General features: G+C 45.6%; 1 protein-coding gene across 3 annotated transcripts in view; it reads left to right on the forward strand.

Annotated features, from left to right (window-relative positions):
• galnt1 (UDP-N-acetyl-alpha-D-galactosamine:polypeptide N-acetylgalactosaminyltransferase 1) overlaps positions 1 to 17,161 on the forward strand; it is a 32,254-nt gene that overhangs the window by 3,739 nt on the left and 11,354 nt on the right. For all 3 annotated transcript variants that reach the window (XM_028978748.1, XM_028978747.1, XM_028978746.1), the window contains exons 2-9: positions 10,561 to 10,681; positions 11,954 to 12,093; positions 12,554 to 12,722; positions 14,132 to 14,298; positions 14,371 to 14,578; positions 15,915 to 16,085; positions 16,633 to 16,750; positions 16,854 to 17,034. In XM_028978748.1, the coding sequence (XP_028834581.1) occupies positions 11,955 to 12,093; positions 12,554 to 12,722; positions 14,132 to 14,298; positions 14,371 to 14,578; positions 15,915 to 16,085; positions 16,633 to 16,750; positions 16,854 to 17,034 (1,153 nt within the window). In that variant the 5' untranslated portion in view covers positions 10,561 to 10,681; position 11,954. The remainder of the gene's footprint in view (positions 1 to 10,560; positions 10,682 to 11,953; positions 12,094 to 12,553; positions 12,723 to 14,131; positions 14,299 to 14,370; positions 14,579 to 15,914; positions 16,086 to 16,632; positions 16,751 to 16,853; positions 17,035 to 17,161) is intronic.

The following is a 17,161-nucleotide window of genomic DNA, read 5'->3' on the forward strand; positions in this document are numbered from 1 at the left end:
GTGAAATGCACCTTTTTAAGACGAGAATGCTTTTCCGCGTCCACACAGGAGCGTTATCTGACATGTGGTCCACACGGATGCCGTGTTAACCCACCTCCACACCTCTAGGTGGCGCTGTAGCTCTCCTCCGCGGCATCCTTTCGTTAGAAATGTGCACCGTACACAAGATTTCTTGTAGCTGCCGCAGCACATTATCTGACGTTGTTGTACGTAGGACGCGTTTGGGGTTGGAGGTTGGGCGGATACGTCAGCGTTTTCACACAAAAAAAAGACAGACCGACACACGGAAAAGAGAAATTCGCTCTGGAATTTCCCGTTCCCGCTTTCACAGGGCCTACGCCGAGCTGCACTATGTGGTGGGCGGAGCTATCAGCCTGCACTTGTGTGATTGACTTTAGTTGAGTTATACGGCGCACTGGGACTGGGCAGAGGAGGCGAGGGGGTGGAGCCACAACAGTGACTGAACGTTAATTTGGGGGGTCAGTACACACCTCACTTTTTGTAAATATTTCATTACATCTTTCCTCGGGACAACGTTGAAGATTTGACTAATACAATGTGAAGTAGTCAGTGTACAAAAAAAAAAACAAAAAAGTGAAGTGATTGTCATTGTGAAACGCTGCAGCACAGCACACAGTGACACGGTGAAACGTGTCCTCTGTATTTAACCAGTGGGCACCATGACAGGCGCCATGGGAGCAGTGTGTGGGGACTGTACCGAGATCAAGGGGACCTCAGTGGCACTGCTAGGCCACCATTGCCCCCATTATGGTGTAAATTTACTGTCCCCTCAAAATAATTAAGCACACTCTCTCATACTGGTCACTGGACGTTCAACCTGGCTCTTCATGGTAAAGATTCATATGCAGAGGTCATCTTCTGAAAGTAGATGTATGGGTGCTGCCTGTCATCCCAAAAGGAAAGTGGTAGTATTCAAAGTATTCCAACACGATAACGTCCCCAAACATGCCTCCAAGATGACCAAGAAATGAAGGTGCTGGACTGGCTGGAGACACGCTGGACTGTGGAAAGTGGAGGAGCACAAGTTCTCTAACATCCACCACGTCTTCATGGAGAACTGGAGGAGGATTTCAGTGTTCTAGAGAACTTCAGGTCCAAGAGAGTTGAGCCAAATAACGGTGGCCACACCAAACATTGACACCTGGGAACAATTTGGACATTTTCACTTAAGGGTGGACACTGACTACATTGTAAAGTGTCATACTGTGAGGTCCACAGATGTTTGGACAGACAATGATTCTGTACATTACTACATTTCTGCATTAATTTTTATGCAGCCATCTCTTTATGGTAGACTTGGAGATCCGTACGCCTACTTCCTGCCAAGTGTTGTCCACTTGGTTGGAGGTTTTGATGGGGGGCATATGGTTCCGCGATCCTCCCACTGTTGTCTGTCGTGGACATCCATGTCTTTTTTTTCACCCACCGTTCCTTTGTTGCTCAGGATGTACCAAACTGTAGATTTCACCACTCCTAAATATCACAGCAATTTCTCAGATGTAGTTAGTTGTCCAGTCACTTTTTATGGAGGGCGGCACATGTTAAGGAGCAGGAACCCCTGAATCAGTCATCCATTTACCAGACGCCCTTATCCAGAGCGCCTTACAGTCAGTATTTATAGACTGTATTCATAGGCGAGTGTGGTACCCCACCACCACCCTCATCTCTACACATTATGTTCATGTCGGAATATGATCGAATATGAACGGTGTCCAAATAAATATGGACTTAACTGTATCTTCAGTGTTGTCCCAAGGAAAGATGTAATAAAATGTGAGGGCTGTTGTCGCTTTTGTCAGTTACTTTACTGTTCTAAAAATAAGAATTGGGGAAAAAAACACTGTGACTCTGTCCTCTTTTTAAAGTAAAAATAACTTTACGCCCTCTTTATCTAATATTGGTGAATTTAAAATCTACACTACCAGTCAAACGTTTGGACACCCCGGCTATGGAGACGGCAGGAATCCAACGCAAGAAACGTATTGTGTGTTACTATCTAGTCCTGTATCTTCAGTTTTGTTCTGTAAAATAAAAAATGCAAGACTTTAATGATTATGTGCGGCCATAATTTGGCCTGGTAGTGCATTGTATTAAAAATGAGTGCATTGTTATTTGATTTGAGAATTATAAGAGTTTTTTTCTGATTCCTTTACTTTTTAATATGCTTCACTTATTAAGTAGTTTTTTTTTAAAGTTATTTCGCACATAACTTTTATGAATAAAACCTACAGTGTGTTTGATGGTAACAATATTAACCATCTTAACTAATGTATGTATTAAAAGCGTTTTTTCTTCTTCTTACGTAAGACTGTTCGTGGTATTTGAATAACATGGACCATAAGTGCAGGTTTACATGTTCTTGACTTACACACACACACACACACACACACACACACACTCTCTCTCTCTCAAATTCTTACCGTGGGTCCAGTGTGGTTTCCATTTAAAGGGATGGCAAGGATGACGAGAAACAGGCTGTCACTGCGGTGACGACCCTATGGGTGACCTACGTGAAACCGAAACCCCAGATTTCCCAAGATGCACTGCTGCCCCTGGGAGAATTGCTAATTTCAACACACACACACACACACACAGTAAAATTTCCTGGTGCCCTTTTTCCTGGAAGCCACTTCCCGGCGACGGGGAGTTTAAAGTGTGTTGGTGGTGGCCGGAGTCACAGCTCAACCCGTGACTGGAATATATGTCACAAGTGAAGTTCTATCATTGGTGGCAGCTTCATCAGACGTTGTAAAGGCGATCCGTTTAATAGCCAGCGTTGCTACGCGGCGTGGACAAGCCGGTGACATCATGTGACGTCAGCCGGTCTGTGTAAACAGTGTGTCTATTCACCGCTGTCACCACACCTGCATCACACCTACAGGATTTGTGTGTGTGTGTTAGGTGGTGAAGATGAATTGAAGCTGATTTCACATGCATTTTTAATGCTCATTCAGGTAACGTGAGGTGTCAGGTCAGGGGTCAGAAGTCGGGGTGGTGCATTGTGGGTAAATGGATGAATTGCCGAGTCGCGCCCCACTGCTCTGTAGGACGTGGAGCAGATCTGTAGACCAGGGGGAGTCAGAGTCTCTTATTTCAGCTCGGTTCTGCCTCATGGGCTGTGAACAGACTGCCAATGAGGAGGTTTTCACACACACACACACACACACACACACAAACGGTGATAACATGGGTTTCTCTTGAGGGTCCAATTCATCTCAACACACACACACACACACACACACACACACACAGAGTCGTTCCAAATACAGATGAAAAACAGACGCGCTCTGGAGGGCAGGGGGAGGGGACAAGAAAATGGACGAAGTTTCGGAGAAAGTGTTGGAGCGAGGACAACTGAGAGAGAGAGAGAGAGACAGTGAGAGAGACTTCATGATTGTGTGTGTGAGGCAGGAAAGACTTGTTGGATTCATGTGGGATTTATGGAAGTCCAGCGGATCAGCCTGGAACATCTCAACCAGTTTCACCCCAATCCCCACTTCCCTCCTTCCCTCTGTCTCTCGTTCCCCTCCGACCCGGAGGATTAGGTGGGATTTAAAGCCCCGGAGAGTGGAGCCATTCCGAGCCTCATTGTCCCTGTGTGTGTGTTTGTGATCTGAATGTTATTTTTGCTGGTTTGTCAGTCAGGCTTTAGGCTGTAATTCATTTCAGATCTGTGTGTGTGTGTGTGTGTGTGTGTGTGTAAGCCATCAGAGCTCAGAATTAGCAGCCTGGCTACACGCACAACTTCCTGTAGTAAAGGTTGTGTTTCCTGTTTGTCTGATAGACCAGGAATTCTGTTATCTGTACAGAGGCAGTGCTGCTCTCCTGACTGTTTATCTCCAGCTCAAGGAATGTCTATATCTTGTTCACCGGCGTGATGTGTGTGTGTGTGTGTGTGTGTGTGTGTGTGAAACCTCACAATTCCGTCTTTCTCTCGGATTCAGCCTCTTTCTGGGGTCTATCAGAGTGTTGCAGCTGTGTGCACAGAACCACATAGAGCATCCATTGTGTGTGTGTGTGTGTGTCTGCTCATGGCGGCTAAGAGAATTAATTTGCATATTGCTGTATAAAAGTATGACTGTGAGAGTGTGTGTGTGTGTGTGTTCAGAAGAGTGAGTTAAGCTGTTTAAAATCCCTCAGTTTGAGTCTTATGTGGTTTAATCTGCTGAATCTGGGTCATCACTGCTGTGTGTGTGTGTGTGTGTGTGTGTGTGTGTGTGTGTGTAAAAGATGGCTTGAATTTGCAGTTTATTGTGAGGTACAATCAAAATGAATAAAAATTATGGATTTTTTTTGGGACTGACCGAATGCTTTTGTGTCTGTGTGTGTGTGTGTGTGTGTGTGTGTGTGTGTGTGTGTGTGTGTGTGGTTTGCTCAGAGCTGTTAAATGAAATATTGATGCAGTGTTTTATTTTAATTGAAATCAGATGAGCTTTAAAACTGTGTGTGTGTGCGCGTGTCAGCTCAGTATTTATAGTTTATTTCATTTTGAACGTTTCTGGTTTCCTCTGTGTATAAGATTAAAAACGTACATGCTAAACTCAGTGCGGTATAAAAGTGTGTGTGTGTGTTTAAATAAGATGAGCTTTATCTCTGTGTGGAAGCTGCTTCCATGGTGAGGAGGTTCTTGGGGGTCTGCGCTGCTTTTTTTTGGTGCCCATATGTTGGAAAGCGTTTGTTGATCTAATAGACGCGAGGGCAGAGGTCATGACCCCGTCACCGGCTCACCAGTTCTTTTCAGAAGACCTGCCGTGTTTCCTGAGATGATCCCGCTTTATTACGTAACCATGAGGACCCGACTGATGTTGTTCACCTCACCGAGTTACACGCTGGAAATAGTTCCTCGGCCCGGTGGGGCAGCGCTGAAGCGCCATTTTCCCCCCCGACGTAGGAACTCGTATTGTTCTGGGTTTCAATGCTGCTGAGTAAACAGCTCGTGCACCTGTTTCCTCCACCCTGCTGTCGGGATTCCACCTCCACGGCCATCAATCTTTCAGGCCGCCGCTCGCTGCCTCCAGGCCCCAACCCCCCACATATAAAATGTGCGTTTTGTCTGAAGTGATAAATGTACTATAATATAAAATCACCATGGCAACATCCACTAACATCCATAAATGTACTTCCATCATGTCCCTCTCCTTTCACGCAAAAACCAAATAGAGGAACCAAATCCAAGAGGAAAACGACGTTACGAACTCGCCGACTGATTCAGACCAAAGCAAACGAACGAAGGTGTGAGAGCGCCCTAAAATTCCAGTCTGAACGGTAATGGGGTTCCTCGTCCAGTCAGAGCTGTGGAATGGCTTCATTCCACATCCGCACCGCAGGGCCTGAACTCTCTGATCCAGCTGTTCCTCAGCAAGGTCAGTGTATCGCTTCAAGTTGTGTGTGTGTGTTGAATGCAGGCAGGAAGCTTCGTTATTATCCACTGTCTATTCATTTCGACACCTGTATCACACCGACACGTGTGTGATTTGTGGGTGACAGTCGAGCAGGAAGAACAGGAAGTGGTTGGGTCTGACAGACGCACCCTCTGCAGCACTTTAGCTTTACCCACATTAGGCTTTTTTTGTGTGTGACTGAGAGATTTATGTGACGAATTGTGTTAATGCGGCCAATGATGTAATACAGAAAAGGGCATGCATTATGGGTAACTGGTCAGTGTGGTTAATACACACAAAAACGGTGACGTTGGCTGGTGTGTGTCCATTAGACAGCCATGTTTGCACACACATCCCACACAGTGTTAGCCAGGCCCGCTGTTAAAGTGGGAGTGACTGCGGGGTGGAGGACGGAAAGCATTTCGATTCACAAATCTGGAATTTGCTGCGGTTTTTCTGTGTGTGTGTGTGTGTGTGTGTGTGTGTGTGTGTGTGTGTGTGTGGTTAAGGAACAGCCAATGTAATAAATGACCTAAAACATTTATATTCAGTACACACATACTCACACACCACACCCTGAGAGGGTTATTAGCAGACCACAGACACACACACACACACACACACACACACACAGCTGTTGTAGAGCTGAACTAACCACTAAACATTATACATAACATGACATTACACATAGTGAGTGTGAGTGTGTGTGTGTGTGTGTGTGTGTGTGTGTGTGTGTGTGTACGTACGCTCGCTTGTTGAGTGACATTGCCTCGCTGGCTCGGCTCTGGCAGAAACAGGAAGTGTGTGTGGCTCTGCAAGGTCTCGCTCCTTTTCCTCTCCATGCAGGTTTACCAGCAGGATTGTGTGTGTGTGTGTGTGTGTGTGTCACATGTGTGTGACTGTTTGTCCCAGTGGAGTGCTTGGAGATGACACAGGATGGGGGGGGGGTGTGTTTTATGGCGGTGTAGTTATGGAAACGGTCTCATTTAATGGTTCTTGTCTCCATGGTCTGAGGTCACTGCTCTCTAAAATATGTTGAGTTGTGTTTGTGTGCGTGTGTTATAATATTAAAATGTGAGTTTTTCTTTTTTCTTTTTGCCCTCTTCTTTCCAATAACGCACTCGAGCCCTCTGTTATGTCGCTTATTCATTTACGCAGATAACATTCTGTAGATCTGATTTATAATACAAAAATGCCCACGGCCAGCATTGTGGCCATGCGGCACCAAAGTTTTGAGTTCACATGTTCTCGTCCTCCAGGTCCTCCTGATCTCCTCCTGCTGTCCAAAGGCATGTATGCTAGGTGACATGACTACTCGGAATGGTTCGGGACGGGTGTGCCGAGGGTGTCAGGCTGAAAGCAGAGTGTACCCCACCACTACAACAGCCAACATAGGCCATTTTATCTTATCAGAAGAGATAGTGTTGGAGATAGTGTGCTCTCTTTGACACAGTTGAGAGGTTTTACGAATTCCCAGTTACCTCACAGTTTCGAAATGCCACCAATTTGCTTCTTTTTTTAAATCACAAAATAGAACGTCAGACGTAAACCCGGACCTTCACATCCAAGTAACTTGAAGTCAGTTCAGAGAAATAATTCAGAGCTCAGTCTGTTAGATGTTAACAGATGTTAACGCTCTACCTACTAAGTGGTTTTCGTAGCTTCGTGTTGGACCTTTTGCCCTTGGTGAATAGCTCTCTGAGCACAGGCATTTTCCCCTCTCTTCTCTTAGACTCTTCTTAAAGGTTATAAACCCATCTCTAACCTTCCCTTTATCAGTAAAAAAGCAGTTTCTGATCAAATCAGTAATTACCTCGACCCAAAAAAAATTATTATTCTCCCCCCAATCGTTTTCAAAAACTTTACTTATTGTGTATCAGTCACTCAATGGTTTCTCTGACATGACACCATTTTTCAGTGGTTCGACCATCTCTGATATGCTTGAATAATATATTCCTGGTAGGCCTGTTGGTGGTAAGAAGATCTGGTGAAACAGCTTACTTCCAGCTTGCTGCTGGAACAAGCTGCACATTACTATCAGAAATGCACCAACGGTAGCCAGCTTTAAAAAGCTGCTAAAAACGGCAATATTCTCCACTGCCTTCTTTTTCATATTTGGTGTCTCACTGTATTTTAAATTATTAGTCCCCTCCATTGAGGGCACTGAATGGCACCTAATTTCCACCTCCAATTTTATTCATTTTCCATTTCATGTGCAATAAAGTTTCATGCAGATTGACTGTTTACCTACCTTATTTCTTACATTTTAATTTTATATCTTTTGTATTATATTAGAGTGTGTGTGTGTATGGATTTATATACATAGATACCGCTAACTTTTTCTCTCTTTTTTTAATACTTATTATTATATTTCTCCTCTCTTGCTCAGGGACTGCATCTAAAGATATTCTGATTCTGCTAAATCGTTGCGATCCATGAACAGTTGGAGTACGGAAATATAAGGATTGGTTTTGTGGTTCTTTTTTACAATACCACATTTTACCATTAAAATAGTTTTTGTCAATGTGCAAGAACATTTGAAAAGTAAAACTAAAAACAGTGGAGATGAGCAGTTTTGTCCACTTTTAGTTACTCCGCTGTGTAGTGATCGAGTAGGCTTGTTGCTTTAATAAAATGCACAGATTTGCTATTCAATTGTGTGCGTGTCGTTTCAGTGGATTCACTCGGCAACCCAGTTGCTCAGCTGAAGACTCCTTTAATCACACCAATAGGCAGGAGATGAACAACAACTCGCTAAGGACACGCCCGTCGAGGCTTGTTTATGCTGTTGATGGTTTTTCTGGGTTTTTATCTATTCCTGTGAGCCTCTTTTCGTTAGTCGTTTTACTGATTTCGGGGAAATTACGGTTAACAATGTCCGCTGGAGTTCCCGCGGTGAAGGGCCAGTCAACTCTTCGTCCCTGTCCTCAGGGTTGTGGCTTCTCGACCCGCTCGATCTAGACTTTGAAAGCTTGAGTCTTCTGATTGAGCACCTGCTAAGGAGGCCGAGTGACCTTCCGTTTCTGTTAAATTTACTCCATTTTTCAGACGCTCTTATCTAGAGCAGCTTACAATCAGTAGTTACAGGGATGTTCCACCATGGAGACACTCAGGGTTTTAAGTGTCCTGCTCAGGGACACAGTGGTAGTAAGTGGGATTTGTGTTACCCACTAGGCTACTACCTCGCTTTTACCTTCTCCCCTCCTGATGGTTTGCGAAATTTTTGGCTGCCCCCGGCTCTGACGTCTGCTCGACATCGCTTGCCTTTGTTCCCGGACTTTGTCAAAGAGCTCAACTCATTTTGGTCCAAACCTTTGTTTGCACACACTGCAGCAGGTCTCGCTTCGACTGGGCATTGCTGTTACAGTAGAAGAGGTCCAAAGGCATCTATGACCATGTCAGACATGCTGGACCGTAATCAGGTGACTTATCTTGACGAGACACTTCCGTTAGTGGGTTTATTCGGCCTGTCACTCAGCACCATATTGGCACAGATCAAGTTGTGGAACAAAAATAACAGAAGCGCTTTTGACATCAGGGCAAGATGGAAGCCTTAATCCTGCTAGAGGGTACCTGTTGGAACCGGGAGACCCCACTGCCTCTCCATTGTGTATTGTGGCACTCAGTAAGTGCCACTCTGTTTGTCTGTTATGGGTCCCTAGCACCCACATGGTGGCAAACCTAACCAGTGGGCCCAGCAAAAGAAGAATCATTTTCAAACAGTCTTGTTCCCTGATGAGTGCTGTGCAACCCTGGATGTTCCCGTTGGAAGGAGTGGTGAATTGTTGGTGGATGGCCACCATGTCTGGGCAAGGAGGTGAAAAAGTTCATGTTTTGGCCCAGAATCATGGGGCCTGTGCTGGGTCCCTGAATGTGTGAAAATGACCTCTGAAAAGTACGTGGAAACAAAATCATCTTCATGCATGACAATCTCTTGCTAAAAGGAATACCTCTGCATCATCAGCTGCTATGGACATGAAATGAGAGAAACTCATGGTGTGACCCCCATCCTGAACAAACCCCACTTAGTATCATAGTGTCCGCTAAGTGCCAGAAATGTAAACGTTCCAAACATTGGGAGGTTTGTTCAGCAACACTCAAGTTTTACTCTAATGGTTGATTTAATTTATTGAATTTAATAGACCCGTTGTGACAGTGCATCGACTGTTTAGGAAAACCAGGGAAAAATCACGTGCGTAGTAATTCGGAATGCATTGTATATATCCTATACTTCTTGTTTTGTACGGAGTGCATGTGCATGTACCCGCTGTACCCTGAGGAAGAGGAACGAGGTACAACGTTAGGTACAACACCCGCCGTGCCGCTTCTTGACATGGTTTAAAACCAATTTTTTGGTATACTGTGTATAATTTCCAGGCGAGTTGGCATGTGTGGATAACCCCATAACGAGATCCTCCGCAGGGCTCGGCTTTACGACTGAATTACCCACGATTCTCCCCTCGGACAGTTAAATAGAAGAAGCAGCTGTGTCTCTGCTGTTGAACCTCACCCCGCCCCTAAACCCGCCCTCAGGACCACTCAGGACGGATGCAAAGTCCCCAAAGCGTTCTGGCATCAGCGGAACCCAAGGTGCGCCTCATTTCCATGGTAACCAGTCTGACCCATGCAGAGGCGTTTAATTGGTTCTTTGCTCACCAAGCAGCCGTCACCATGGTGCCTGGGAATGCGCTATTGCCCCACGGGATTTAAAAGCGAAATTTACACTCGTCCTGTGCTCTTTTATGCCAGCGCATTCACACACACGGAGTGCCTCGTACCATGAGGGGACGTTGTGCGTTCTCACCACGTACAAATCATCATTTCCCATTACAAGTCCGACAGCGGAAACATACGCTCGTTCCCCCGTCCCGCCGCCGTGTTTTACTCAAACGCCGCGGCAGCTCAGGAATGTTAATTTACACACACAGCCGTTTGTTGTTATTCAGTGGAGTGTGCAGGTGTGTGTGTGTGTGTGTCTGGCTCATGTACACCGATGAGAGTGCATGAATAAAACACACACTGTCTCTCGCTCACTCACGCACAATGTATCTGCCGAGAACTGATGTCTCGACGTCTTCATCAGGATCTGGCTCGTTGAAATTCCTTCCCTGATCTGGGTGTGTGTGTGTGTGTGTGTGTGTGTGTGTTTGTCCCACAGGAAGCATGTGCCAGTGACCTTATTCAAGGTGGCATCTGTTGTGCTCCTGCACTTGGCCGGTGCTGCCCCCTGATTGGACGGGATACGTTTTGCTCTGCCCAGGGAGCCCTGACTTGTACAGGTAAGAAACACGTAGCCCCGTTAACGCCACAATGAGAATTGTGGTCTTTCTAACCAATTTTGACATTGAAAATGTCATAATATATAATAGGATATAAGAGCGCTTCGTTTGCTCTGATCTGAATCAGTTCGCAAAATTTCTAACATCCTATCACAGCGTGGCTTCAAGTCGCACGAGAACTTTCTCTCTGCCGATTGGTCAGGTGTATCGCCGCAGGAACATCAAAAGGAAGTTCAGGAAGCAGACGACACTGAAATGTACCCACAATTCACTGGTCTCAAACCATGTGATTTAGCATCGATTCGAATGGAGACCACCCCTTTTTGTGGTTGCGGTTGTTTTGAGTGCGAAAGTTGAAGTTGAGCTCGATTCAAGGTGCCCTGAAACACCCTCATTGGGCTCCAGATGAACTTCTCGCACCACCTGACTTTACTAACAGATCTTATTTATGAAATTAACAGGGCGGGGCTTGCGTACGGCTGATACTGCATTTAAAGCAGTCAACCTTTGGACATTATTGCTCTTGACAATATAAAAAAAAAAAATCTTCCTGTGCTCCTTATCAGGCGGCGAGTCATGTGACATGCAGGAAGTAAACAAACCACAACTGTGATGAAGAACTGATTGTTCTTCAGAATGCAGACTGTCACGAGCTGCCCCGCGGGGCATTTTTCAGTCACGCATCCGCGTCCCATGTAACCGAAGGGGAACTTTTTCCCGTGGATTGCTGCGTGCAGATATTGTTTCTTTCTAACCGAGACCCAGATCGTGTCATGCTCCGTCCTGTAGTGCTCCTGTCTGTGTTCAAGCACTGCGGTGACTGGGCTGTTCCCAGCCAGAACTCAGCGCAGTTTCCAAATGACACGTTTACCAACTTCCTTTTCTTCTATGTGCTCGTGCACGTGTCTGCATCAGTCTGCAGTGTCTTCAGTGAGGAAGTGAAAGTCTTGAACAGGTTATTTTTAGACATGTTGAAGATGTTTGACCGGGTTCTCCTCCTCAGTCTCGTAGGGACCAGCATTATGTCCTCACGTTTCCAAAATCAGGACATCCAATACAATATTTACTAGATTGTCTTGATTTAGGAGTTTGTGGAATAAAAAAAAATGCATGAAGTTAATCCTGAGATCCTAAAGGTCAGCGTTTAAAATGTATCTTACGCGTACATTTCCTGAAGGAAGATGTTTCTACATGTTTCACTGTGTGGTCATGTCAGTGAAAAACCAGACAACACACATCATCTTGAACTGTAATTTTGTGTGTGTGACACAGAATGAGGAAGTTTGCGTACTGCAAGGTGGTCCTGGCCACGTCTCTGGTCTGGGTGATGCTGGACATGTTCATCCTGCTGTACTTCAGTGAATGTAACAAGTGCGACGACAAGAAGGAGCGAGGTCTACCAGGGAGAGAGGGTGAGACACACACACACACACACACACACACACACACTATTATGCACACTTTCTTTTCTTTCCCCACAGGGGATACATAAAACTGAAACCAAACAGAGCCGCAGTGGGGTGTGAAGAGCTGTGAATATTTGTTTCTTACACCTCACATCACACACACCCTGGTGTGCACACACTGCTGACACACCTCACACACCCTGCCGTGAAACTGGGACCAGTGGATTAAAACCTCTTACGTTTCATTTGGCTCACATGTCACATGAAAGTGGTAGGAGTGTAGTGGGTAGCACACTCGCCTATGAGCCAGAAGTTCCAGGTTTGAACCCCACTTACTACAATCGGGTCCTTGAATAAGACTCTTTAACTTTGAGTGTCTCCACGGGGGGACTGGGATAAATCACGGGGGGACTCGGGATAAATCAGCCAACAGAAGTATATATTTGTGTATGTCTGTGTGTAACAGAGGTGGTCCAGAGGCCACATGATGGGCCAGGGGAGATGGGCCGCCCGGTCGTGATCCCTAAAGATCAGCAGGAGAAGATGAAGGAGATGTTCAAAATCAACCAGTTCAACCTGATGGCCAGCGAGCTGATCGCCCTCAACCGCACACTGCCCGACGTCCGACTGGAGGGGTGAGCGTGCGTGTGTGTCTGAGACATTTGCTGGTCCATGAAATGAATGTTTGTGTCTTTAGCTGAAGTTAATGATGTTTGATGGCTTTCTGTTTGTTTGAAAAGAGTGGAAAAGTTCAATTAAAAGATAAGGTTATGTCAATTCCACACACTTGCTTTAGGGACATACACACACAAAGGATGGTGTCTGGGCATACCGATGTCCTTGAGAAACAGAAGTGAAATGGGTCAGCTGTGTGTGTGTGTGTGTGTGTGTGTTTTGGGGTTGTCATACGGGAATTCCATGGGATGTGCTGCTGGGAAGTGTGTGCGTATACAACACACATTTGCACAAACACGCAAACATTTGGCTTTCCTCCTGACCTTTTCTCCGATGAAGACAGAGGAGGCGGAGCTACAGCAGTGATTTGAAGTTTGTTTTTTTTTTGTTTGCTTATTTTTAGCTTATTTTTTTGACATGTCCGTAAACCTGCTGCGCCGCTTGCCTTTGAATGACAGAAAAATCCAGTTCCTGTTCCTGGAAAACAGGCAGCTGTGTTGTGGTTGAAGGGGCAGTGATTGAGCCGAGAGGAGGAGCTTAAGCCTCTCAGGTTCACCCATCTGAGAAAGAAGGGGTTTTGATTATGCAGCAATGAAGGCGTGTGTGTGTGTTGTTGATGATGATGATGATGATGTTGACAGGCCCTGCTCCACCATCTTCAACAAAATGCAGCAGCACAACTAATCTTCAACCTTCCCAAATTCTCCCACATCGCCCCTCTGCTACGTTCCCTCCACTGGCTCCCAGTAGCTGCACGCATCAGGTTCAAAATACTGATGCTGGCCTACAAAGCCAAACATGCACAGCCCTTATTACACCTCGCACTGCACCTCCTATACTCCGAGCCTCCAGTACTGCTCACCTGGTCCCTCCATCTCTGAAGGTAAAAGGAAGACACTCATCTAGACTCTTCTCCGTCTTGGCCCCTCGGTGGTGGAATGAACTTCCCCTCGAGGTCAGAACAGCTCAGTCACTGAGCACCTTCAAACGACAGCTCAAGACCTTCCTCTTTAAAGAATATTTAGATTAAATTGTAATTTTCTTGTTGTCGAATCTACAACAGAGTGAATAAAAAGATTGTATTCATAGTTGGGGTCCTAGTGAACCGGAATTGATCTCTTCATCGATGGTAACTTGAAAGCACGTTGTAAGTCGCTCTGGATAAGGGCGTCTGCCAAATGCCGTAAATGTAAATCTTCATTTAATGACAGGTTTCAGCTCTGTGTTTGTGTGTGTGTGTGTGTGTGTGTGTGTGTGTGTGTGTGTGTGTGTGTGTTGATGATGATGATGCTGACAGGCCCTGCTCCACCATCTTCATTTAATGACAGGTTTCAGCTCTGTGTGTGTGTGTGTGTGTGTGTGTTTGCAGGTGTAAGAATAAGCTGTATCCTGATGATCTTCCTCGTACGAGTGTGGTCATTGTGTTCCATAACGAGGCGTGGACCACGCTCTTGCGCACCGTACATTCGGTTATCAACCGGTCGCCACGGAAACTGCTGGAGGAGGTGGTGCTGGTGGATGATGCCAGTGAGCGAGGTAAGAACTGTGTGTGGGTGTGTATATTTGTGTGTGTGCATTCGTGTTTTTAACCCCGCTCCGTGTCTCCAGACTTCCTGAAGCGGCCGCTGGAGCAGTACGTGCGGAAGTTGGAGGTTCCGGTGCGGATCGTGCGCATGGAGCAGCGCTCCGGTCTGATTCGTGCTCGGCTGCGGGGGGCGGCACTCTCCACCGGTCAGGTGATCACCTTTCTGGATGCCCACTGTGAGTGCACCACCGGCTGGCTGGAGCCGCTGCTCGCCCGCATCAAGATTGACAGGTAGCGACCCACCCGCCCATCCTATTCTATAATAGGATTTCATTATTTGGGCCAGTCCATATGACAGACCATTTACTATTGTGCTTTGGCCCCCTGCAGGTAGCCGTAGAAGGTAGAAACCCAGTCAAAGGCTTTGCCAAGATGCACAATTCGACATATTGGTCCTGCCATGGGTTGCCAACGGGTGTTGGGAAATTGGGAAAAGGGCTGAAAAACCACCTATTACGTTAAAGACTGCCACGCCTTGAAATGCGCAGAAATAGTCTGACATTGCTTGGTTTGGTGAGGCCTACGGGCTTCTCAGAAATGTGGATTTGTGCTGACATGGTTGAGTGTACCCAGCCTTTTATGCCGTGTCATAGGGCTTTCCTTTCCACACAGTTTGACTGAGCTATTAATCCTTAAGGTATAAACCCCCATAGGAATGTGTTTGTTAATTTTAGCATTGGTAGCATTTTAAAAAGACGGCCTGCTGGCAGACGCTTTGACTGAAATGTGCAAAAATGTGGATCCCGTCTCCAGGCATTCTGACATTCCTCTTTTTCTATTGAATCCCATTCATTTTGGCTCAGATTATAGTCCTTTGTCCGGTTCATCCAAAACCCGCCAAATTTGGCGTGGTGGATCATACACACTGAATGAGTAAATGGGGTAGTTTTTGAACCTGTGCTTCCTTTTCTGGTTGTCCGTTTTTCAACATTCGCTCGATTGAACTTGAATGAACTCTAGCAACCACCTACATTATCATTACCAACACTGTCCTACATAATGAACAAGGCACTTAACAATATTAGAATGCCTGCTCAGTCAGACACATTATTAGGAACCCCTGGCCCAACTTTATTAGGACCACCATCAAAATTTCTTCTGGAATTTTGGTTCCTAGTTGATTGTTAGTGTAGGTAAATTAATGACCATCTGTTATGCTCTGGGTTTATTTTTTTATCCCAAATGTTGGTGGTTTATTTATTTAGTTATGAAGTGGAAGATGTTTATCAGGAGCAGGTCAATTTGAATGGGGCATCTGTGCATTTTCTTGTTTCTTATGTTATTTCTTATTAAATGCTGTTAGCTCCCAGAAACTTTCACATTTCACCTTTAAAATTTTCCCTCTAAATTGTATGTTTCTAGCATTTATCCGAGGCCCTTATCCTGAGCAAATTCAATCAGTCGTTACAGGGACAGTTACCTTCTGTAACTGCTTTTAGGTTGTGTTACGCAAATAACAACGCTGTTCTCCGGGATCAAACAGCTTAATTCAAAATTCTGTCTGTCTGAAGAATTTCCTGCCGTTCATAAGTCAAAACACTTCTCAAATTTGTGTGTGTGTGTACAGGAAGACTGTGGTATGCCCCATCATCGACGTGATCAGTGATGATTCGTTCGAGTACATGGCTGGCTCCGATATGACGTACGGAGGCTTTAACTGGAAACTCAACTTCCGCTGGTACCCTGTTCCCCAGAGAGAGATGGACCGGCGGAAAGGAGACCGGACTCTGCCAGTTAGGTACACACACACACACACACACAAATAGCTCAGTGTATATTGACAGATTTTTCGTTGTCCGTGTCCCCACTAGGATGTTTTTCTGGTCCCCAGAATGAAAAACTACTTACCTGCTAGGCCACCACTGCCCCCTTAATGAAAGCTGCTTCTTTTAAAAGGTTAATGTGTGTGTGTGTCTTTCTCTGAGGTGACAACAGGTTCCCCTAATTTTGGAATTGCTTGTGTCCCCACAATGATTTTTTTTTTCTGGTCCCCATTAATGAAAGCTGCTTCTTTTGAAAGGTTAAGGTGTGTGTGTGTTTCTCTGAGGAAACAGCAGGTCTCTCTTGTTTCCTTTCCCCCTCTTTCTCTGTGAAGTGATGAGTTAAATGTTCATGATCAGGAGCTGATGTCATCATGAGCATTCATCACCACAAACGACACAGAACCACACACTAAAACCAGTCACTAATGTGTGTGTTTATTGTGTAGATGAAGTCCTCATTATGAACAAGGAGCAGAAGAATATCTATGTAACTGAAATTGGAGATGTGTTCTTCTTCTGCAGAACTCCCACGATGGCCGGGGGGTTATTCTCTATAGACAGAGATTATTTCCAGGAGATCGGAACATACGATGCTGGAATGGACATATGGGGCGGGGAGAACCTGGAGATTTCCTTCAGGGTGAGGGATGCATTACCTACAATTCCCTTTGCATGCTATGCTGTTCAGTTAATGAGGAAATGGTTAACTGTGGTGTGTGTGTGTGTGTGTGTGTGTGCACCAGATCTGGCAGTGTGGGGGTACGCTGGAGATCGTGACGTGTTCTCATGTGGGTCATGTGTTCCGTAAAGCCACGCCCTACACATTTCCTGGCGGAACTGGACAGATCATCAACAAGAACAACCGTAGGCTGGCTGAGGTGTGGATGGACGAGTTTAAGAACTTTTTCTACATCATCTCACCAGGTCAGAGTTGCACAAGCACGTACACACTCGTACACACACACACACACACACACACACACAGTTCTGGACAGTATTGACAGGTGCATTAATATCCATTAGGCTTCTCTCTAACAAAATCAATACAGTG

Source organism: Denticeps clupeoides, chromosome 5, assembly GCF_900700375.1.
Source record: "Denticeps clupeoides chromosome 5, fDenClu1.1, whole genome shotgun sequence".
NCBI lineage: Eukaryota > Metazoa > Chordata > Actinopteri > Clupeiformes > Denticipitidae > Denticeps > Denticeps clupeoides.